This window comes from Trachemys scripta, chromosome 1 (assembly GCF_013100865.1).
Source record: "Trachemys scripta elegans isolate TJP31775 chromosome 1, CAS_Tse_1.0, whole genome shotgun sequence".
NCBI classification, from domain to species: domain Eukaryota; kingdom Metazoa; phylum Chordata; order Testudines; family Emydidae; genus Trachemys; species Trachemys scripta.
This window is the reverse complement of record NC_048298.1, coordinates 91,081,331-91,106,718: the sequence shown is the minus strand read 5'-3', so window position 1 is coordinate 91,106,718 and position 25,388 is coordinate 91,081,331. Positions and strand designations below refer to the sequence as shown.

General features: G+C 48.1%; 1 protein-coding gene across 1 annotated transcript in view; it reads right to left on the bottom strand.

Moving 5' to 3' along the window:
• NPTXR (neuronal pentraxin receptor) overlaps positions 1 to 23,222 on the bottom strand; it is a 49,828-nt gene extending 26,606 nt beyond the window's left edge. The window contains exon 1 of the mRNA XM_034791896.1: positions 23,051 to 23,222. Within this exon, the coding sequence (XP_034647787.1) occupies positions 23,051 to 23,222 (172 nt within the window). The remainder of the gene's footprint in view (positions 1 to 23,050) is intronic.
• Between the last annotated feature and the right edge of the window lie 2,166 nt (positions 23,223 to 25,388).

Below are 25,388 nucleotides of genomic sequence, written 5' to 3'. Positions count from 1 at the left end.
ACTAAGCTATGGGTAGGCCAGATATGAGGCTCCCTCAGCCTCTCCTGCTGAAGCTTATTCACAGTGGAACAATTAATAATGACTGGAGCAGGAGGACTGGCTGCCCCTGGGTCTCCTACCTCCCAGGTGAGTGGGCTAACCACTAGACTAAAAGTTATTAAGTGGGCAGCACCACCTCCTCCTACTCCTCATCTTGAATGGGACCGGATCTGGTAAGCAGCACACCTACTGGATTGAGCCCTGTGCAATTTAGGTGGCTGAATGCCTGTCTTCCCCCAGTATGTGAATCACTCTGGGGCCTAGGGAGGACATAGGCACCCAGACAGCTAGTGTGAGGCAGCAGTGCGCATATCCAGAGGCAGAAACTTAAGCACCTAAGGAACTTTTACCCTGCAAATTAAGGCACCGAGTGAATTTAGGTGCCTACAGTGTTTGGCAGGATTTTGTGGACGTAGCAGAGCCTAAAACTGTGACTTAGGCATCAATATCCCAGACTTAGGCACTTAAGTAACTTTGTGGATCCTACCCCCGGTGACTTGACTCATTTAAAAAATGGATTGAATGGAGCACTGGAGCAAATACTATAGGGAATAGACCTGTATTAGCCAGAGGTGGGGGAGTACAGACAAGACCTACATTAATAAGTATTTTCTCTAACCCCTGTGAAAGAGAGAGCATAGTGAGCAGAGCTCTCTTCTTTGGAGGAAAGATGTCAGGGCAACTTAACAGAGAATATCAGACTGACAAGTCTTTATTCGGAAGTACAAGGAAATCTGCTGCTATCTTGAGAGTAATAACCCTGTGTTAATGTTCCCCTTATAAGTGTCCTTTATATTAAGTATGACTTTAAAGTCCTTTGCACTGTAGTGTTTGACTTATGTAAAGCTACACACACTTTTCCTGTCCCTGTACTGCCTATTTCCATTCTCCCCTCTCTGCAAGTACAATAGAAGCAGTAGGTACAAAGCTTTCAGGCAATTTATCCAAGTGATTTTTTTAATCAAAAGACCCTATTCAGAGATTGCCTCCTTCTGCCAGTTTGATGGCTACCATTCTGCTCAAGACTTATGCCACCCAGAGAAGGAGTGAGATGTTTTTTCTGTATCTGAGAAATAAAAAAACAACTACCATCACTTTACAGTGGATCTAAACAACATGCTCAGTACCCATGGTTTCTTTCTCCTTGATAGCTTCTCTTGTAGCAGTTACTGTTAATAACCAAGCCTGTTATGGGCCATGAACACACACGCTTCCCCTTCTCGACAGGCTGATATCACCAATATTCCAGTATACAAATGAAGAACTAAAGCAGAGAGAAAAGATGGATGGAAACCAAATGAAATTGATTTTAAGTGCCGCTCAATAACAGCCAGAAATATTCTTCCAGTTGGCAGAGGGGATGAAAACAGCTCGAACAGTGGACATGAAATATCAAAGTCTACATCTTCTAGTACCACAAGCAGTGAGTGCCCAGACTTGTATTACTGGATATAAGCAGAATGAGGAGGCACAAATCCTCCCCAGGGCCAGCATGACAGAGTCAGTGTTCATAGAATCAAAAGAGATGGAAACAGAGTATTGAACTCTGGCTAGTGCAGAATTGTTCCCTACAGAACAAGTAAATTCTTTCCAGCTACTGTAAGCAAACCACCCCATCACTGTGATTGCTTCTTGCATTGTACTATACCAGGGGTCTCAAACATGCGAACCGCGGAGTTATTTCCTGCAGCCCGCCGTAGGCACCAACTCCATGGGTGCTCTGGGGCTGGAGCACCCACAGGGAAAAATTTGTGGGTGCTCTGCACCCACCGGCAGCCAAGGTCCCCTTCCCCCCCATCCCAGCGTCCTGCATCCCCACTCCTCCGCCTACATCCCAGTACTTCCGGCCTGCTTAGGACTTTCCAGGAGGGAGGGGGGAGGAGTAGGGACACGGCACGCTCAGGGGAGGAGGTGGAGAAGAGGCAGGACCGGGGCGAGGATTTGGGGAAGGGGTTGGAATAGGGGCAGGGAGGGGGCAGAGTTGGGGCGGGAACTTTGGGGAAGGGATTGGAAAGGGGGCAGGGAAGGGGTGGGAAGAGGTGGGGCCTCATGGAAGGGGTGGAGTGGGGTTTTTGCAGTCTGTTACCAACCAATTTTGAAGTTCTCAGCTATTTTGACTTGCCAATTGGTGTACAACTACAGAAGGGTGTGTATCTGTGCTGTGTCAAGAGTACTGGACCATTGTGATATCAGAGATAGCTTAACCAATCACCACCCTTACTCAATAGCTAATTTGCATGCTACAGTTTCATTGGTTGTATGAGGGAGACTTCACAGATGGTGGATTACTTGGCCTGACTGCCACACCCTTGTGCCTAGCTGCACCTCACATATCAGCACAACCACCTACACAACAACACAACCAGCAAGTCCAAATACAGATAGCCCCTCACCTCAGCACACACCCCTTATTTGCGGCGAACACAAATCAACACAGCTTCCCATCACAAGACACATTTTCCCACCATCACTTTTACTTACCATAAGCTTGAGTGGCTAAGTGGCAAGTCCTTTGCCATTAAGCATATATTGGGCTACTGTGACAACGCAATAAAAATCAGTAGAAAGATCACTTTAAGATGCTATGCAATTTAAGGGTGTAGAAAAAAGGTATATATTATATATATCCTAGAAACAGGACGTGACCCTGTAATTAAAAGATTACATGATAACACATAGTCTCAAAGGGACAGAGAAAAAGTTGTGTGTACAACCCTGATTTTGGCACGTGTGCTTAACTGTGCAGTCTTAACATTCTCTTAGTGTCGTTTTTTGTATGGAATGTGGTACCATTTGCAAGCAACACAGATTGGTTTCATCTCAGGATATCACACCTAATATTGATGCTCTGGTTGATGCAAAATGCTGCCAGTTAGGTGGCCAAAAATGAAATGACTGTCAAAATTAGCATTGACTTTTCGCATTACAGTTTTTAAAAAGTGAATACATTGACTTTTAATAGCATACTATATTACTCTTCATTTTTGACTATACATTTGTATCGTTGTATGAAAAGGTTTCAGTGATGCGGCCCTCGGGCCAACGTACTAGTCCTCATGTGGCCCTCGTGGTGATTTGAGTTTGAGATCCCTGTACTATACCCAGAGGAACTGCCGGACCAGTTCAAACCAGATGTCTATCTAGGCCAATACCACTTCTCAGACAGCAGCCAGGACCATATGCTCCAGAGGCAAGACATCCTATAGTGAACAATTATGGAATCATAGACTTTAAGGCCAGAAGGGCCATTGTGATCATCTAGTCTGACCTCCTGCATATTGCAGGCCACAGAACCTTACCCACCCACTCCTGTAACAGACATCTAACCTCTGGCTGAGTTACTGAAGTCCTCAAATCATGGTTTAAAGATTTCAAGTTACAGAGAATCCACCATTTACTCTAATTTAAACCTGCAAGTGACCCGTGCCCCATGCTGCAGAGGAAGGCAAAAACCCCTCTCCACCCAGGGACTCTGCCAATCTGACCTGGGGGGAAATTCCTTCCTGAACCCAAATATGGCAGTCCATATGAAAAGTTCCTTTCTAACCTTATCAGTCAGCAACGGGGTTATGCTCTGATGCATGAAGGTTTATGCCCATGAGAGCCACCAGGCAGGGATTTTGTTTGCCAGTGGTGAGTCAAGGATGGATTCACAGATCCTAGCCTAGGCCCTGGTTTACCAAAATGCAGGATGAACTCTCACTATCAAGAGCTATTTCCTGCTATTCTTTATAATCCCATTTGTTCTGTTCCATTACTACCAGATCTCCTTTGGCCCTACCATACTGAATCTCTGAATCATACCTTAGGATTCACACCCTTCAGATATATTTGCAGAGAGTTAGTCATAGTTATCCAAGGTTTTTGGCACTCTCTCTGCTTCTGGAAATCCATCCTCCCTAGAAGAAAGCCTCCTGGGAGATGGACTCATGGGATGGAACAAGCAAAAACTGCAGTCCTCCATTATCATAGAAGATATGAGGTTGTTATGATCCTGAGGGGAAGGGTAGAGAAATGAAGTTGTCAAGTGAAGAGACTGGTAGGAGAAAGGATTGGGAGAATGGGACCATGGAGAAGTAGACAAAACAAGGGGGAGAGCAATAGGCAGCACCACAGAGTGGAGGAGCAGGGAAGCAGGACGGAAAAGGGAAAGTCTGGAGTGTAAAAGAGAAGAGGGGAAAAGATGTTGAGGGGGAAGGGTTAAAAGCCAGAAAGGGGACAGAGACATGGAAATAAAGAGAAAGGATGAAAGGAGCTTGGACTATAGAAATGGGAGGAGAAAGGCAGAGTGAAGATGCACCCAAATGAAAGGTTGTATACACTCATTGAGTGTTAAAACTCATTGCAATGAAAGGTGTATCCTTAGCAGAAAAGGGAAGCTGAGAAGCAAGAGGTGCACTGGTTGCAGCTGCTAGATGCGGGTGGAACATCTATCTACAGCCCTGGGATGTAGTAGGGGAAATGTAACAGAGTGCTAGCAGCCGCATTTGGATCGCTGAAATTGCTACAGCATGAGGTTGGCTTCAATCTCAGCTGTGAGCAATTAAACACTCTGTTGAGAGATTACCAGCACCTGAGTGGTAACTACTGGGCTAGTGATGTCATTGGGAGGATCAAAGTAGAAGGAACAGGAAGCAAGGGGTAGCATCAGAAGCTGAGCTGTGCTGGGGAGGGAGGCTGGCTATGTGGAAAGTGTCAGTTACATGGTCGAAGGTGTTTGTTTAAAAAAAAAAAAAAGAAAGCAGAGGAACAGAGGAATAAAAGATGCACATAAAAGGTGCAAGGAAAACAGCCTAGGTGTTTTTGACTGTGAGCTGACAGAACTGGGCTATACTGTAGAGCACACTGGGTAGCTGAGAGAGCCCCCGTGACAGGAAGGATGCCAGCATCTTAACATTTTTCATTTTCAAATGCTGATAGGTAATTTTATCCTGACTTCAGCTGATGATCAGAGTGTGATGCCCTGAAGCATGAGGGTTAATAGTCCTTGTCACTGGATCCTAACTAATGTTACTGCAGATCCTCAGGGGGACCATACGTCCTGTTTTGGCCAGTACAGTCCCTTTTTTAAGCTCTGTTCAGGTTGTCCTGACTTTTTTGGGGGGCAAAAGTGAGCATTTGTCCCATTTGCTCTGGCCAATTTGATCAGTGGACGTAGTGCAGGGGACCATGTAGGGAAGGGGCAATGGCAGCCCTGTGCAGTGGGGAGGCAGGGCTCTAGTGTGCAGCAACAGCCTTGGGGGGGAAGGCAGGCAGGGCTTGGGCCAGTGGCCTTAGGCAAGCCCCACACAGGGTGGGGCTGGGGATGGGGATGGAAGGGCTCAGGCAGCCCTGTGCAGTATCCTGTTTTCCCTCTGGGAATATGATCACCCTACAAATGCTGCTTTTCATCTTAGAGATGCCTGATCTTTTTGAAATTTTAATTAAGCTATTTACCTTAGTTTCCTGTAGCAGTGAGTGCCATGCTAATTCTAAGGCACATGTTAAAAAAAAAATCTTTGTTTTAAAGCAGTCACCTTTTAATTTAACCAAGTGTCTCTACTATTTTTGTATAAACAAGAAAGGACATGCTTGTTTTGGAAGGGAAAAAACATATTTTGTAGAATATCAGGATTGGAAGGGACCTCAGGAGGTCATCTAGTCCAACCCCCTGCTCAAAACAGGACCTGTGAGTCAGGTGACTTGGAATCTGCCACTAACTCTCACTCACCCAGGGCAAGTTACTTCATGTCTTGGTGCCTCAGTTTTCCTATCAGTAAAATGGGGATGAAACATCTCACCTACCTTTGGAAAGCCGTGGGAGGTCCTTTGATGAAAGGTGCTGTAACAGGACTGTATTGTTGTTTCAATGCTGAATAACACTGAGTTGTTTCACCAGAACATCATTGCAGATTAATGCAACATCACTTGGGGAGCATCTTTTTATGTTATTGACATGAACTATGACCGTATTGATCATTGTTGCAACCAAGGTCCTATAGTGGCACCAAATCTTGTACAAAGGAGGTCAAGTAAGGTGTCTATGAAAAGATTATGATTTGCTGGTTATGATTATGCTATCTGTATGCATGTATCATTTTGTATTTAAAGTTATAAGCATTGGCTCTATACTGTCTGTATTTCAAACTTGTCCTATGCTTCTGGGTGACACTCCAGACAGTTTGGCATCAGCACTGCCTAGCCTGCTTGATGGCCCATTAAGGACCATCAGCTATACAATTGATCCATTGAGAGAAGGCAGATACACCCTATGACTCAGCAAGGCATGCAGGGACCTGCCTATGGACAGAACTCTGAGGCTTTCAAGCCATGTGCTGGGCAGCTTGTGTTTGAAACAAAGGAAGCACAGGCCGCATGGCAAGAGGCTATAAAAGGCAGCTGCATCTTCTCCATTTTGTTTTCAATCCTGCTTCTTACCTCTGGAGGAACTTTGCCACACTGAAGCTCTGAAACAAAGGACTGAATGACCCATCCAAGCTGTGGATGTACTCCAGAGACTTAACTTAAGCCAGGAGTTTATTCCATCACTGCTACAAGCCTGAACCAAGAACTTTGCCATTACTGTATGTAATTAATTCCATTTAATTAATTTTAACTCTCATCTATATTTCTTTCTTTTATGAATAAACCTTTAGATTTTAGATTCTAAAGAATTTGCAGCAGCATAATTTGTGGATAAGATCTAACTGGTATATTGACCTGGGTCTGGGGCTTGGTCCTTTGGGATTGGGAGAATCTTTTTTCTTTTACTGGGGTATTGGTTTTCATAACCATTCATCCCCATAAGGAATGGCGCTGTTGGTGATACTGGGCAACTGGAGTGTCTGAGGGAATTGCTTATATGACTTCTGGTTAGCCAGTGGGGTAAAACTGAAGTCCTCTCTGTTTGGCTGGTTTGGTGTGCCTTAATAGTGAAGGAACCCCAGCCTTGGGCTGTGACTACCCCGCTCTAAGCAATTTGTTCTGAACTAAGCAACAGAGGGTCCTGTGGCACCTTTGAGACTAACAGAAGTATTGGGAGCATAAGCTTTTGTGGCTAAGAACCTCACTTGTAGCAGGAGGCTTCTGGGTCCACGTCTGGCATCTGCTCCAACCCCTCAGACAGAGACCAACACCTACAAGATCTTCACCAGGCATTCTCAAAACTACGATGCCCACACAAGGAAATAAAGAAACAAATCAACAGAGCCAGACGTGTACCCAGAAGCCTCCTGCTACAAGACAGGCCCAGAACAGAAACCAACAGAACTCCACTGGCCATCACCTACAGTCCTCAGCTTAAACCTCTCCAACGCATCATCAGTGATCTACAACCCATCCTGGACAATGATCCCTCACTTTCACAGACCTTGGGAGGCAGGCCAGTCCTCGCCCACAGACAACCTGCCAACCTTAAGCATATTCTCACCAGCAACCACGCACCGCACCATAACAACTCTAACTCAGGAACCAACCCATGCAACAAACCTCGATGCCAACTCTGCCCACATATCTACACCAGCAACACCATCACAGGACCTAACCAGATCAGCTACAACATCACCGGCTCATTCACCTGCACGTCCACCAATGTTATATATGCCATCATATGCCAGCAATGCCCCTCTGCTATGTACATTGGCCAAACTGGACAGTCACTACGCAAGAGGATAAATGGACACAAGTCAGATATCAGGAATGGCAATATACAAAAACTTCAACCTCCCTGGCCACACAATAGCAGATGTAAAGGTAGCCATCTTACAGCAAAAAAACTTCAGGACCAGACTCCAAAGAGAAACTGCTGAGCTCCAGTTCATTTGCAAATTTGACACCATCAGATCAGGATTAAACAAAGACTGTGAATGGCTATCCAACTACAGAAGCAGTTTCTCCTCCCTTGGTGTTCACACCTCAACTGCTACCAGAGCACCTCACCCTCCCTGATTGAACTAACCTCGTTATCTCCATACTGATTTATACCTGCCTCTGGAGATTTCCATTACTTGCATCTGAAGAAGTGAGGTTCTTACCCACGAAAGCTTATGCTCCCAATACTTCTGTTAGTCTCAAAGGTGCCACAGGACCCTCTGTTGCTTTTTACAGATTCAGACTAACACGGCTACCCCTCTGATACTTGTTCTGAACTGATATTCTCAGTTGTGTCCCGCCAGAGGCCGCATCGTTACACACCTCTCTCTGTTTTTGTACAGAACCCAGCACCAATGGGATTCTGGTCCATGGCTGGGGCTCCAAGGCACTACAGTAATTTATAATAATTATAAAATAATAAAAGACACTGCAACATCAGGCTATTAGGATGAGTGTGTTTCCTGTCTTTTTGCAAGGCTATTGAATGATGAAGTGCATCTCAAACCACTAAAGGCTGGGTGCCAGCATCTGAATGCCTTTCCTTCTGAAGGAACCACAAGTGTTTTACATATATTTATATAAATGTGTGTGTTACATAAATCTGTAGATAGGTGCATCTCCTTCTCCCTCCCAGTGATGCTATGCAAGTATCAAGTAGGAGGAAAATGAGGAATAGCTCAATAGAGAGAAAGGATGGTCTTATGATTGAGGCAGTGGATGGAACCATAGGCGCCAACTCCATGGGTGCTCCAGAGCTGGAGCACCCCTGGGTAAAAAATGGTGGGTGCTGAGCACCCACCAGCAGCCCCTTATCAGCCCTCTCTCTCTCCTTCCTTCCCCAGTGCCTCCCGCCCACCAGCGGCCTCACTGATCAGCACCTCCCCCTCCCTCCCCGTGCCTCCTGAATGCCGTGATCAGCTGTTTCGCGGCGTGCAAGAGGCTCTTGGGGGTGGGGGGAGCGAGGATGCGGCAGGCTCGGGGGGAGGGGTGGAATGGGGTGGGGTGGGGTGGGAAGAGGCAGGGTGGGGACTTGGAGGAAGGGGTGGAGTGGGGGCGGGACCTGGGGCAGAGCCAGGGGTGGAGCACCCCTTCGCAGATTGGAAAGTTGGAGCCTATGGATGGGTCACTGAGATTTAGGTTCAATTTCTGTGTCACCTTGTCCTAGATCCTCAAAGGTATTCAGGCTCTTAACTTCCATTGAAATCAGTGGGAGTTAGGAGCTTAAATATCTTTACCTATATGCATCCGAAGAAGTGGGCTGTAGTCCACGAAAGCTTATGCTCTAATAAATTTGTTAGTCTCTAAGGTGCCACAAGTACTCCTGTTCTTCTTTTTACCTGGGCCTTCATCTCTCTGAGCTTCTGTTATACACACACTCAAAATGGAGATACTTCCCTTGTCATCCATTTTGTCTATTCAGATTATAAGGCTTCCCAAGGCAGCAGAATGAGGACAGAGTTCAAAAAAGCAGACTTTAACAAATTCAGAAAACTGTCAGGTAAGGTCTTAGGGGAAGAAAATCTAAGGGGAAAAGGAGTTCAGGAGAGCTGGCAGTTTCTCAAGGAGATAATATTAAAGGCACAACTGCAAACTATCAACATGCAAAGGAAAGATAGGAAGAATAGTAAGAGGTCACTATGGCTCCATCAGGAACTCTTTAATGACCTGAAAATCAAAAAGGAATCCTACAACAAGTGGAAACATGGACAAATTTGCTAAGGAGGAGTACAAAAGAACAGCACAAGTATGTGGGGACAAAATCAGAAAGGCTAAGGGCATGTCTACACGTACAGCGCTGCACTGATGCAGCTGCGCCGCTGCAGCATTTCTGGTGAAGACGCTCTGTGCTGACAGGAGAGAGCTCTCCCGTCGGCATAATAAAACCACCTCTGCAAGCGGTGGTAGCTATGTCGATGGGAGAAGTTCTCCTGCCGCCATAGTGCTGTCCACACCGGCACTTATGTCAGTGTAACTTATGTCACTCAGGGGTGGTTTATGCACATTGATTCACAGCGACATAAGTTCTGCTGACAGAAGCTGTAGTATAGACATAGCCTAAGACACAAAATGAGTAACACCTAGCAAGGGACATAACAGGTAATAAGAAGAGGTTCTTAAATACATTAGAAGCAAGAGATAGACATGATTATTTTGCTTCAGTCTTCACTAAAAAGGTTAATGGTGACCAGAGACACAATACAAGTAATATTAGCAACAAGGGGGAAGGAACAGAAACCAGAATAGGGGAAGAACAGGTTATAGACTATTTACATACATTAAATGTATTCAAGTCGGCAGAGCCTGATGAAATTCATCCTAGGTTACTTAAGGAACTAGCTGAAGCAATCTCAGATCCATTAGCAATGATCTTTGAGAACTTCTGGAGTACGGGTGAGGTCCCAGAGGAGTGGTGAAGGGCAAATATAAGACCTCTCTTTAAAAGGGGGAACAAAGAGGACATGGGGAATTAGATATCTGGCAAGATACTGGAACAAATGATAAAACAGTTTGCAAGCACCTAAAAGATAATAGGGTTGTAAGAAATACCCAGCATTTGTCAAGAACAAATCATCCCAAACCAACCTAATTTCCTCCTTTGACAGGGTCACTGGCCTAGTGAATGGGAGAAGCAGTAGATGTGATATATCTTGATTTTATTAAGGCTTTTTAAACAGTTCCACATGACATTCTAATCAGCAAACTAGGGACATGTGGTCTAGATGAAACTATATACGGTGCATGCACAATTGGTTGAAAGACTGTACTCAGAGTAGTTATCAATGGTTTGCTATCGAAGTGGGAGGATGTATCTAGAAGGGTGCTGCAGAGGTCAGTCCTGGGTCTGGTACTGTTCAAAATTGGCATTAATGACTTGGATAAAAAAGTGGAGAATATGCTTATAAAATTTGCAGATGACACCAACTGGGAGGAGTGCAAGCACTTTGGAAGACAGGATTAGAATTCAAAACAACCTTGAAAAATTGGAGAATTGCTCAGAATTCAACAGAATGAAAGCCAATGAAGACAAGTGCAAAGCACTACGCTTAGGAAAGAAAAATCAAATGTACAACTACAAAACAGGGAATAACTGTCTAGCTGATAGGACTGCTGAAAAGGATTTGGTGGTTATAGTGGATGACGAATTGAATATGAGTAGGCTGCCGATTAATCGCAGTTAACTCACACGATTAACTCAAAAAAATTAATCATGATTAATCGCAGTTTTAATTGCACTGTTAAATAATAGAATACCAATTGAAATTTATTAAATATTTTGGATGTTTTTCTACATTTTCAAATATATTGATTTCAATTACAACACAAGAACCAGGGGGTAGCCTTATTAGTCTGTTAGTCAATTACAACACAGAATTCAAAATGTACAGTACTCACTTCATATTATTTTTTATTACAAATATTTGGACTGTACAAATGATAAACACAAGAAATAGTATTTTGCAATTCACCTCATAGAAGTACCATAGTGCAATCTCTTTATCATGAAAGCGCAACTTACAAATGTAGATTTTTGTTGTTGTTACATAACTGCACTCAAAAACAAAACAATGTAAAACTTTAGAGCCTACAAGTCCACTCAGTCTACTTCTTGTTCAGCCAATTGCTAAGAGAAACAAGTTTGTTTACATTTACAGGAGATAATACTGCCTGCTTCTTGTTTACAATGTCACCTGAAAGTGAGAACAGACATTCACATGGCACTTTTGTAGCCAGCATTGCAAGGTATTTATGTGCCAGATATGCTAAACATTCGTATGCTCCTTCATGCTTCGGCCACCATTCCAGAGGACATGCGTCCATGCTGATGACACTCGTTAAAAAAAGGAAGGCATTAATTAAACTTGTGACTGAACTCCTTGGGGGAGAATTGTATGTCTCCTGCTCTGTGTTTTACCCGCATTCTGCCATATATTTCATGTTATAGCAATCTCGTATGATGGCCCAGCATGTTGTTCGTTTTAAGAATACTTTCATTGCAGATTTGACAAAACGCAAAGAAGGTACCAATGTGAGATTTCTAAAGATAGCTACAGCACTCGGCCCAAGGTTTAAGAATCTGAAGTGCCTTCCCAAATCTGAGAGGGACGAGGTGTGGAGAATGCTTTCAGAAGTCTTAAAAGAGCAACACTCCGATGCGGAAACTACAGAACCCAAACCACCAAAAAAGAAAATCAACCTTCTGACTCAGATGATCTGACATCTGACTACAATGATGAAAATAAACATGTGTCGGTCTGCATTGCTTTGGATCATTATCGAGCAGAATCCGTCATTAGCATGGACGCATGTCCTCTGGAATGGTGGTTGAAGCATGAAGAGACATTTGAATCTTTTGCGCAACTGGTACATAAATATCTTGCAACGCTGGCTACAACAGTGCCATGCGAACACCTGTTCTCACTTTCAGGTGCCATTGTAAACAAGAAGTGGGCAGAATTGGAGAATTGCTCGGAATTCAACAGGATGAATTGTAAATGTAAACAAACTTGTTTGAGCAATTGGCTGAACAAGAAGTAAATCTGAGTGGACTTGGAGGCTCTAAAGTTTTACATTGCTTTATTTTTGAATGCAGTTATTTTTTGTACATAATTCTACATTTGTAAGTTCAAATTTCATGATAAAGAGATTGCATTACAGTACTTGTATTAAGTGAATTGAAAAAACGATTTCTCTTATTTTTACAGTGCAAATATTTATAATAAAAATAAATATAAAGTGAGCACTGTACACTGTATTCTGTGTTATAATTGAAATCAATATATTTGAAAATGTGGAAAACATCCAAAAATATTTATATAAATGGTATTCTATTATTGTTTAATAGCGCGATTAATCACAAGATTAATTTTTTTAATCACTTGACAGCCCTAAATGTGAGCCAACAATGTGATGCTGTTGCAAAAAAGGCTAATGTCATTCTGGGATATATGAACAGGGAGACATGGGAGGTAACTGCACTGGTGAGGCTTCAGCTGGAATACTGGGTCCAGTTCTGGGTGCCACGTGTTAGGAGAGATGTGGACAAATTAAAGAGAGTCCAGAGGAGAGCAACAAATATGATGAAATGTTTAGAAAACCTGACCTATTAGGAAAGGTTAAAAAAATCGGGCATGTTCTATCTTGAGAAAAGAAGATTGAGGGGGGATAGGACAGTCTGCAACTATGCTGAGGGCTTTTATAAAGAGGACAGGGATCAATTGTTCTCAACACCCACTGAAGGACAGACAAGAAGTAATGGGCTCAATCTGCAACCAGGGAGACTTAGGTTAGAGATTCAGAACAATTTTCTAGCTATCAGGGTAGTTAAGTACTAGAACAGGTGACCAAGGGAAGTTGTGGAATCCCCAGCCTTGGAGGTTTTTAAGAACAGGTTAGTTAAACACCTGTCAGGGATGGTCTAGGTTTCCTTGGTCCTGCCTCAGTGCAGGGGGTTGGACTTGATGATCTCTTGATGTCCCTTCCAGCCCTACACTTCAGTGATTCTATAAGGCCGAGACAGTCCTTCTCTGGGTGTATAGCACAGTTGATATGGGGTCCTGATCTTGGCTGGAGCCTCTAGGTGCTACTATAATACATATAACAACTTTTCCATTGAAACTGCAAGGCAAAAATTGAGGTTGGCAGATAATACAGGTTGGAATTTAGCCAGGCTGTCAGGGCCTGCCTCCTAGCCTTGTGAATAATGCCATAAAATCTTTATTAGCAATAAGCTCCATGGGTAGGCCCTTGGGTTTAGTCTCAGCCCTTCTGGCCTTTCTGTTGGGGTGGAGTGGGGTGAAAACAGCAGGAGACAGCCCTTTTAGAAGGGAAGGAGCAGTGACAAGCAGGATTGGTGACAGAAGCCTGTTTTAACACCAGCTTTTAGGTTCAATCTAGAGGGGGAGATTAAGGGATTTCTTTCTGAAGCACATCTGTAATTAATGGCCAATCAGTGTCTCCAACTGGCAGCTCTTCTGGAGGAGCTGAATCCGACAGGGCAAAGCTTTCAAGCGTGCCAGCTCCACTGGGGCCTTTGTATTAGGAGATGCAGATGAGGAAACTGGGCTCAGGACCATTGGCACAAGGGGAAAGAAACCAGCAAAGCTGCCCCTCCTGCCAGGCAGACCCACTGACCGTGTGCGATGAAATGATCCCCACAGAGGACCAGACAGCTTGTGAGCTGGCCAAACAGAAGGGAGGGGGGCTTGGGGGAGCTATGGGGAGGGGAGGAAAAATCAAATTGGGGGAGGAGGGGTAGTTGATGAGATGTTTGTGATGCCCTGAAGCATGAGGGTTCATAGCCTGGAGGCTTCTGCCCCACCCCACCCCCAAATATTTAAATTGTGAGACGCCGGGTCGTGTGTGATTTCCCACAATCTGGAGCTTTTCAAAACAAACATGCATGCATCTAAGCACATCCACCCGGTGCTTATAAAGAATGTTTTACTACAGTAACTTGCCAGGGCCACATCATGCTCTGAATTTGTCAGCAAACAGTTCACAACTGAACCATGGGGGCCCAAGTGCCCTTGCCTCTGGGCAGCACTCTACCAAATATTCCCTCTCCTCTTCCATCCCCACTGCTCCCATTTCCTTTGTGAGATTCCACCCTCCCTCTCATCCCTCCTGCTCCTCCTGAGAGGCCGTTCAGACAAATGCTGCCAAACCTGCAGCCACAAAGAGCTCCTGATGGCCTCCTTCCCACCAAGGCCGGGCTACAGTACTAGTGTGATGTGCTCATGTTCCAGCGCTGTGTGCGGTGGGTGAGGAGATAGAATTGCTATGCGCTAACTGAAAGCACTCCAGCAGGAGCCCTTGGGGAAGAGGAATGTCTTCCCATTATTGCAGCCCTGACTGGGGCACAAAGCAGTCTTCCCGCCTCCCCCTGTTTGACAGGAAGCCTCCATCTGCTTTTCCAGTAACACCCTCTACAAACAGCTCCCGCAACCCCCTCTCCCCCCCCAGGTCCGGACATGTTTCTTATTTTCCCTGTCCCGGTAGGGTTGGATCCCTCTGCCAGCTGGCAGGGCAGACGAGATTGCTGCATACTCAGTGCAGGGCTGCACGCTCAATCCTGGGCCTTGCAGCTGGACACCCAACCATGTGATTTCACAGAGGCTCCCCAGACTGGCTTGAACAGGCCCTGCCCCCACACACCTGATCTCTCTCCCTCTCCATCCTCCTGCAATCCACTCACCATTTCCCCCAATTGCACTCTTCCGGTCTTCCCCTATTTTCCTACCCAATCTGGTCTTTTGTCCTCATTTCCCCCTCCTCACACACTAACCTGTTTCCCATCAAAAATCCCCTCTCCTCTTCACTCCTTCCATCAATTCCGGGCCCCTCCCCAATCTATTCAGTAGACACCCACACACACACATCCCTTCTTCTATAGTACTCAATTCAAACCCCTCAAAATAATTCAGCTGTGGGTGGCCTCTCCTTACCTCTGACCTGTCTCCTCCTCCCGCTCACCACTGCTGGCTACAACTGGCCCTCCTGGCCAGCTGGCTTGTCTTCAGAGTCTGTGTTGCCCTATTAGGTTATGCACCATAGCAACAGGGAAGCTGCTGCCCTTTCCTAGACTCACAGGTATAGGTGCTGGAACTAGGAGTGCTGGGGGTGGTTTCCATCATATCCAGGATTTACAGTTTGGTTCAATGGCTCTCAGCACCCCCACTATGCTAATTGTTCCAGCACCTCTGCACATAGGGGTGTCTCTGCTTTCCACCCTCTCTGGGAGGCCATAGGGGGAGGAAAGGAAAAGTGGGAGAAGGTGTGAGGAAATCAGGTGTGTTATCTAGTTGATGGCTAACATTGAGAAAAGGCAGTAGAGATGGAGGACTGGGGAAGGGAACAGTTGAGTTCCAGGCATAGGGATGAGAAGAGACTGGTGTTTGTAGGGGCAGAGATGTGGTCCAGGTGCAGTGACAAGAGACAGCTGGAAAAGTGGCTATTGTCCACTTCCTCCCCCAGCAATGGGCCTGCTTGCCTGGAACTGGTAACAGGAGTCAGAGCCTTTCCACTCTACATCACTAATTCCAGTACAGCCCTGCATCATGCGGCCTGGATGATTCAAAAAACTAGGGATCATATCCAAAGCCCTTCAGTTTAGCCACTGGTTACAATCCGGCCCACAGTCAGGGAACCTGATTAGCTCAGGGACTTGGGGGATGAGAAACGGGGCATGTCACTGCTGGATCACTCTCTGCCGGCTGATGATAATGAATTCTATGAAGAGGAGGGCAAAGCTAGTCTTTGAGCTGCCTGAAGGCAAGAAAGCAATTTTTGCTTCCCTTCTCTGTGGCACACTGACAGGAGACAAGGAAAAGGGGGGCATGGGGGTGTCAGTCACATCTGTAGCTCAAGTCATGGCATGTCACATAGCAAATTCTGTATCAGAGGGGAAGTTAATGAGAGCTTTGGTGCCCTCTATGGGAAGGAATTTACTAGTGACTATATTACACAAGGAAGGGGCACTGCCAGAACCAGGCAAAAGAAGACAAAGAATGAGAGAAAGGAAGAGCGGAGTCTTCAGTACATCTCTCCAAAGCCTCAACCCTACTTAACCGTACAAAGCAGAGGCAGCAGGCTCTCCAGCGCTGGACTGAGGTTAGACTTGTGCTGCCAGGCCTGCAGTCTGGCTGTAGAATATGTCACTACCAGCTACAGTCATCTTCAGAATTAGAACGTTACCGAAGGCACCAAGAACAAGAGACCCCACCACAGCACAGGCCTCCTGTCACAGCACAGGCCTCCCTTTGGCTCCCCAGAGCTCCTCTGAGTCGAGAACATAGTGACCTGAGAGAGTCTAACTCCTGGCTCCTGCTCACTTGAGTACCTCATTGGCTCTGAGTGGAAAACAGCAAAGGAAAGGGGAGTGGGTGGGAAGTAAACAAGCGTCTAAAGTTAATTATGTGGATATTTTCCAGCACATCGTGGTGATGGTGTAGTTTTGGGCTTGTTGAGTGTCTGCAATATAGTCGATCTAATTGTGCCATTGGATTGAATTCTCCAGCCATTTGCTATTTCTGTGGGTGACTCATTCCTAAACAGTTCACTTTTGCTGGTGGCCAAAGTGTTTTGTTTCTGGACCACAGATGCCAGCTTCCTCTGTGCCCCGGGGGTGCTCAACCCCCTGTTCCAACCCTGGTCCTGCTCCCTTCCCCCAAATCCCCAACCTGCCTCTTCCCACCCCCACTCTGCCCCACTCCACCTCTTTCCCACTTTTTCCCACCCAGTTCTGCCCCCTCCTCCGAGCGTGCCCCATCCTCACTCCTCCCTTGCCCTTCCAGCCCCTCCTGCACGCCGCAGAACAGCTGATCATGGCAGGCAGGAGACGCTGGGAGCGAAGGGGAGGAGTTGATTGGTGTGGCTGCTGGCGGACGGGAAGTGCAGGGGAGAGGAGGTAGTGAGGGAGCTGGCTGCCGGTGGGTGATAAGTACCCACTAATTTTTTTCTGTGGCTGCACCTCTGTTCTGTACCCTGTGATCCCATGACTTCTCCAATCTCACAGTCTGGTGAAGTATTCTAACATTCTAAACTGTTCCCCACCAAAAATCCCTCTCCTCTTTACCCCCTCCCATCAATTCTGTGCCCCTCTTTCCACCTTCATGGACAAAATGGTGATACTTCTTTGGACAGTGGACCAGTGAAGCCACTTTGCTTCTTTCCCCTCCTTAGAGCAAAAGCTGATAGTCATCATTTCTACATGCTTCCACACACTAGAGACCCATGCAACAAGCCTGGAGCTTTGATTGTTCGGACTGATTCAATCATATGAGTGCAGGGGACTGGACTAGATGACCTCTTAAGGTCCCTTCCAGTCCTATGATTCTATGAGATATAATCCCTTCTATTGCATTTGTTAGATTAGCATTGGTCATAAAACACATTTTGCTTTTCCTGAGCCTGTGAAAGATGGACCTTCAATATCCTATTTCACCCACTGGAGATTAGGCTCTAGATGGGTATATCCAAAATTTTAATTTGATATTGAGGAAGTTTTAAGGGTTAAAAATTAGTGACCATGAGTTAGTCACAATCCTATGAGGCTATGAACACAAAATAACTTTTAAAAGTATGTAAAGATAAGAAAATAGCCCTTACAGAGAACATCTCAGATCAGGAGATGAGAGATTTGCTCATGGAATGTGATCAAAAAGCAGCAGAAGAAGCAATCTGAATGCAGATGATAGCAGACAAGCAGCGTCTTGAGCATGAAGTAAAAATGGCAGACCTTTGATTGAGGGAGAAGCTAGCAAGTGAGGAGATGGAGGAAGAAAGCTCACAAGAGGCAAATGGAACAGCTGCAAGTTGAGAAAGAAGCACATCAAAACCAGATGGAAGCTGCCACACTCCAAATTCAAGTCCGGGGAGTGGAAGAGAGGCTGCCACCGCCGGGAATTCCATCCCCTCTCAATAGCAGAGACTGGGATAAAGTCTGTCCAATTTATAAAGATTCTGAAGAATTTTTATCCACCTTTGAGCCTCTATGTGATGTCTAGAAAATTCCAGATGAAAAAACGATGGTGTTTCTCCTGACCAAACTGACTGGTAAAACAAGGCAAGTGTTCAATGAAATGGGGGCAGCGGAGGCTTTGGATTACAGAAAGTTAAAAGAAACTGTGTTGAAATGGTTTAAGATTACTCCTGAGTTTTATAGATTGAAATTTATAAAGCTCAGAATGTCTGATAATGCTACTTATGTGGAATGTATTTATAAATTGCTTGGTTTTGTTAAAAAGTGGAATACAGGAGCAGGATCTTATGGTGACTTTGATAAACTGTTAATTACACTAGAGAAGTTGCTAAAGATGGCTCCTGAAGAAATCAGAGTAGCAGTCTGTGATAAGAAACCTGATTCAGTCTTACAGGCAGAAATAATTACTGATGAATATATTGAAAACAGGGTTCATGATGGGCATAAACCCTGGGAAAGGTAATCTCTATGCACCCCAATTTAAAAGGGATGAAGGGTTTTAGAGTGAACCAAAAAGACAGTTACCTTTTCCGTAACTGGTGTTCTTCGAGATGTGTTGCTCATGTCTATTCCACAACAGGTGTGCGTGCTGGCCATGTGCACCGGTGCCAGAAGATTTTCCCCTAGCAGTACCCCTGGAGTGGCGCCTCCATGGCGCGGTAGAAGGGGCGCTGCGTGCTCCCTCCACCCTCAGTTCCTTCTTGCCAGACAACTCCGACAGAGGGGAAGGAGGGCGGGATGTGGAATAGACATGAGCAACACATCTCGAAGAACACGGAAAAGGTAACTGTCTTTTCTTCTTGGAGTGATTGCTCATGTGTATTCCACAATAGGTGATTCCAAGCTATAGCTGTTGGAGGTGGATAGGAGTTCACAAATTCTCAGGACAGAACACAGCCCTGCTGAACTTAGCGTCATCCCTGGTCTGGGAGACGATTCCATAGTGCGAGATGAATGTGTGAACTGAAGACCACGTGGCAGCCCTACAAATGTCCTGAATGGGGACATGGGCCAAAAAGGCAGCCGACAATTGGTGGCGGAGGGATTCCCACCAGGTCATAAGAGGTATGGATGCATGAGGTGATCCAGTTGGAGAGGCGCTGAGTGGAGATCGGCTGACCTTCCATGAGCTTGGCCGAGGCAATGAACAGTTGTGAGGACTTTCTAAACGGCTTAGTCCACTCCAGGTAGAAAGTAAGAACCCGTCTCACATCTAGTGTGTGGAGGCAGCGCTCCTCACTGGACGCATGGGGCTTGGGGCAGAGGACTGGCAGAAAAATGTCCTGACCATGTGGTAGGTGGAGACCACATTCGGGAGGAACGAAGGGTGTGGGCAGAGCTGGACCTTATCTTTATGAAACACTGTGTACAAGGGCTCAGAGGTCAGGGCCCTGGGCTCTGAGACCCACCTAGCTGACGTGATCGCAACCAGGAAGGCCACCTTCCACGAGAGGTGTGACCAGGAGCACGTGGCTAGCGGTGCAAATGGGGACCCCATGAGACAGACCAACACCAGCTTTAGATCCCACTGTGGGACAGGGGGCCTAACATACAGGAAGGGGAGATCTAACTCCTTAAGGAATCGGCCAGTCATATCATGGGAGAATACCGTGTGGCCCTGCACTAGCGGATGGAAGGCCAATATGGCCGCCAGGTGCACCTTGACTGACGAGGGCGCCAGGCCTTGGGCTCTAAGATGAAGGAGGTAGTCCAGAATAAACTGGATTGGGGCAGCCACCGGGGAAACGCCCCGCTCGTCCATCCATCAGGAAAACCGAGACCACTTTGCCAAGTAGGCTCAGTGCGTGGAGAGCTGCCTGCTTTCTAGGAGGACGTGCTGAACCCCTTCCGAGCACGTCCATTCCTCCTGACCTAACCATTGAGCAGCCATGCCGTGAGGTGGAGTGCCGCTAGGTTGGGATGGAGGAGGCTGCCCTGGTCCTTGGAGAGCAGGTCCAGGCAGGATGACAAGTTGTGGGTCCCGTAACAATGCTGCCTGAGCCATGCCGGGGCAATCAGAAGGACCCGGACCTTGTCTGTCTTTATCTTTCCCAGGACCTTGCCGATCAGTAGGAACGGGGGAAAGGCGTAGAGAAACTAGCTTGACCAGGACAGGAGGAAGGCATCGGAGATAGAGCCCCGTCCCAGCCCTCCCACCCCCTCCCCTGGAACAGAACCAGGGGCAGCGACTGTTCTGCCGAGTCGCGAACTCCTAGGGAGTTCCCCACACTTGGAAAAGTCTGTGCACCACATCTGGGTGGAGAGACCACTCATGCTGAGAGGAGAAGTCCCTGCTCAAGTGATCCACCCGCGTGTTCCGTGCACCTGGCAGATGGAAGGCCTGTAGGCAGATTTTGTGGGCTATACAAAAATCCCACAGCCTGAGGGCTTTGCAGCAGAGGGCAGAGGATCAAGACCGTGTTGTCCATGAGGACCCTGACCACCTCCAAGTGTGAGCGGAAGGCCATGCACACCAGCCGGACTGCCCCGAGCTCCTTGACGTTTATGTGGAGTGGCAGATCCTGAGCCGACCACAGACCTTGGATCTGAATGTTCCCCACATGGGCCCCCCATCCCAGGTCCAACGCGTCAGACACCAGCTCCAGTGACGGGGGCCTGCCCCTGAACGGGACCCCTTGGAGCATGTTTCTCGGGGAGGACCACCACCGTAGGGAGGTGATCACTGACTCAGGTACTGTGAGGACTTTGTCCATCCTATCCCTGGCCTGGGAGAACTCTGAGGCCAACCAGAGCTGGAGGGGCCTCATCCTGAGTCTGGCATGATGGACCACATATGTGCACGCCGACATGTGACCCAAGAGCTGGAGGCATGCTCTGGCTGTTGTCACCAGAAACCTTGTGGCCGTGTTGATGAGCCCCTTTAGGGTCTTGAACCTGTCCGGTGGGAGGGAGGCTCTGGCCGACGAGGCGTCCAGGACCAACCCGATAAACTCTAGGCATTGAACTGGGACTAACGTGGACTTGGTATTGTTTACCAACAGGCCCAAAGTGGTGCATGTGGACAGAAGGAGCGCCACGTGATCCCACACCTACGACCGGGAGCTGCCCTTGACAAACTAGTCATCTAGATCGGGGAAGATCTCGACCCCTCGGTAGGCCACCACCACTGACATACATTTCGTGACTATCCTGGGGGCAGTGGACAGGCCAAACAGGAGGACCGTAAATTGGTAGTGTTCCTGCCCCACTCTGAAACGGAGGAAGCGTCTGTGCCCCTCGAATATATGAATGTGGAAGTACGTGTCCAGCAGATTGAGGGCGGTGTACCAGTCCCCGGGATCCAGGGAGGGGATGATGGAGGCCAGGGAGACAATGCGGAACTTGAGCTTCACCATGTATTGGTTCAGGCCTTGCAGGTCCAAGATGGGCCTTCGGGATAAGGAAATAACAGGAGTAGTACCCCTTGCCCTTCAACTCCCCGGGTACTGCTTCCACCACTCCTAGGCCCAGGAGCCGTCCCACCTCCTGCTCGAGCAAAGCCTCGTGCGAGGGGTCCCCCAAGAGGGACAGGGGTGGAGGATGGCTGGGCAGGGAGGAAGTAAACTGGAGGGTGTACCCCCAGGAAATGGTGTTGAGGACCGATCGATCTGAGGTCAGCTGTGACCACTCCGGGAGGAAAGCACACAACCGATTGGAGAAGGGAAGCTTTATTCAGGGTGGATCCCTAATGAGAACTGGCAGGGTGCCCCCAGGCATCCCGTCAAAACTGCCTTTTCCCCGGTTGCTTGCCCTTGGAGGACCCAGGCTGGGGGGCAGGCCGAGACTGCTTCTGTGGGTGCCTCTTATAGTCCTGTGACTTCTTATAAGCGGTCTCGTATTTTGGGTGGGTGGCCTGAGCGGGAGTCTGCTGTGGCTTGAACTTAGGTTTAGTTGGAGCCAGAATGTAGAGACCCAGAGTCTGGAGAGTCGTGCGGGAGTCTGGACAGCCCAGAGAGCAGGAGCCATGACGCCCTTCTCATGGACACCACGGAGGCCATGGACCGCGCGGCCGTGTCCGTTGTATCCGAAGCTGCCTGCGGGGTTGCCCTGGCAGCTGCTGTCTCCTCCTCCACCAGCGCTTTGAACTCCTTCCTATCGTGCTCCTGGAGGGAGTCTTCGAACTTGGGCAGGGAGCCCCACAGACTGAACTCATACCAGCCCAGGAGGGCCTGGTGGTTTGCTACCCGTAACTGGAAGCTCAAGGACGAATACATTTTCCTTCCAATGAGTCCACCTCCTTGAATCTTTATTTTTCGGGGTAGGGGCTGGCTGGCCTTGCCATTCCCTGTGGTTGACTGACTCGACTACCAGGGAGTTAGGAGCAGGGTGGATGTGTACGTATTCATGCCTCTTGGTGGGTACAAAATACTTGCGTTCCGCTCTCTTAGAGATGGGGGCCAGTGAGGCCGGGGTTTGCCACAGGTCATTTGAAATTTTTGCCACCCCTTCGTGGAGACGCAAGGCCACCCTGCCCGGTGCCGAGGAGGACAGCACATTAAACAGGGAGTCTGAGGGCTCCTCCATCTCCTCTGCTTGGAGGTGGAGGCTTGATGCCACCCTTTTTAAGAGTTCTTGGTGGGCCCTAAAGTCCTCCTGTGGGACGGAGGGAGGAGGGGCCATAATCGGCTCATCTGGGGAGGGTGAGGAGGCCGGCGTGGTACTTTGGATGTCCACCGGCACCGGAGGGTCCACCACTTGGTCGGTCTCTGGGCACGGTGCTCAGAATGTACGTCCCGCCGACTCCTTCCTCGGAGGTCTGGAGAGGGAAGCCGATGGTCCTGCTGAGGCTCCGGCCACCGAGCAAGCCCCCACCGGGGGCTGAGTCGGGGGCCATGGTGCCCACTGGTACCATTGGGCCGGCCATGGGGCCCGGTGCCACTGCACCTGCTGTGGCACCGGTGGAGCTGGCTGTTTGGCCTGGCTGGCCTGACCCATTGATGGACAACTACGAAGGGAGGCCGGGCTGACATACGACCTGTTGCTGTCCCTGGACCAGGAGGATCGGCAGTGCTGGGAGCAATGCCGACCACGGGACTGCAATCCCGACGTGGAGGACCGGTACCGTCAGTAACAGCTGTTCCGTGATCGGCTCCGGCAGGTGGACCCGCGATGGTGAGACGCTGGTGATCGAGGCCTGGGGCTGCAGAGGCGATCCTGTGGCGGGGTCCTGGAGCGGGATGCCGAATGGGAACAACGTCGATGTTCGTGCCGTGATCGGCTGCGATAGCCCCTCCGAGATGTCTGCCTTGGTCCTGTCAGTGTTCGCTCCTTGAGGTGGAGCGGTGCCAAGAATCTCAGTCAGACGGAACCCAACCAGACAGCCTGGTGGGCGTGGAGGGCGATCCACGTGGACTTTGCTCTGAACAGTCGCTAGGCGGCGAATGGCGTCAGGAACATTCCCTCGACCGAGACCAGTATCAAGCCGGGGGTGACTGCGGAGATCCTAGCGGCGGCTTGCCTCTGGAGCGCAGGGCCAACATCGGCGGTGCTCCTGGTACCAGCATGGACATAACATCCTGGGCTGCCTGGACATCTGGGGAGGCCTGCCCCGAATGGGCCGGGCTACTCCACTTGACTTGAGTTGGTGGTCTAGACGCCGTGGGTCTAGCCTCTGCCCCAGGTTTACTCTGGTGCCACCGTGAAGAAGGCCTCTTCCTAGCCTTCTTGGCATGCTCCATGGATGGGGAGCGGTGCTGACTAGTTGATAGTGCCGGAGGGTCGCCGTGCACCTACAACAGGGTGCCCAGTGCCGACTCGGAGCGGTGCGCCGGAGCCGGGGTCAGTGCTGACTCCATCAGGATGGCCCGGAGCCTAATGTCCCTTTCTCTCTTGGTTCGAGGCTTAAACGACTTGCAAATCTTGCAGCGATCACTGAGATGGATTTCCCCCAAACAGCACAGACAGTCTGCGTGCAGATCACTCAGTGGCATAGATCGCCTACAAGTGTCGCACGACTTAAAACCCGGGGCTTGGGGCATGCCCCGGCCCAGGCGCTTTAGCTAAACTAAACTAAACTAACTAACTACAGGTACTATACGCTGAACAAACAAACAGTTTCGGAGACAAGCTACAGCAAAGCTGGAGCAGAGCAGTTCCGAAGCACCTTCACTGGTGGCAAGAAGGAACTGAGGGTGGGGGGAGTGCGCCACTTCTACTGCGCCATGGAGGCACCACTCCAGGGGTCGCTGGGGCACTCCCCTATGGGTACTGCTAGGGGAAAAACTTCCGGCACCGGTGCACATGGCGAACATGCACACCTATTGTGGAATACACATGAGCAATCACTCGAAGAAGAACTCCAACTTTATTAGAAAGACTACTGGGAGTCCAGAACATAAAACCTCTCACCCTAAGGGGAAACAGGTTATCTGCCACCAATGTGGGACCCCTGGTCATATAAAACCGAATTGCCCAAACCTTAAAAACACCCCACTATCTGCACCCATAATAAATTCCAATGCTGTTACGCTGAATACAGAGGCTAACCATATAAGCACCAACACTGCCACTTTGAGTACAAACACCAACCTTGCAGGTGTTAATGCTAGCATTTTAATTCCAAATGAGGTGGTGGAAGAGGAAAATAGCCTCAATTTATATTAGGACTGAGATGCGGAGGGATAATGAGGAATTCATAAGGACTGCAAAGGTCAGTGGAATTATGTGTACAGGACAGTGAGACACTGCATCTGATATTACTTTAGTTAAAGGGGAATTGGTCAGAGAGGAACTGCTTTGTTACCAGATAAGAGAGTGAACATATTGTCTCTCTCTGAGGTTTCTGTAAAAGTGCCTTTGGGCAGAATCTGGGGAAAGTTTTGAAGGTGATATGGTGTTTCGTATTAGAGATTTGTTACCTGCTGATATCTTGATTGGTAATGATCTTTCAGCTACGTTTAATCAGGTTAACATCGTGACCAGGTCACAGGGAAAGTATGGCTCTGATGCAGATACCCTGCATGATGTCAGTGAGGGAAACTGTGAACAGGCAGAGAGTGTATCTCAGCTTGTGCCGACT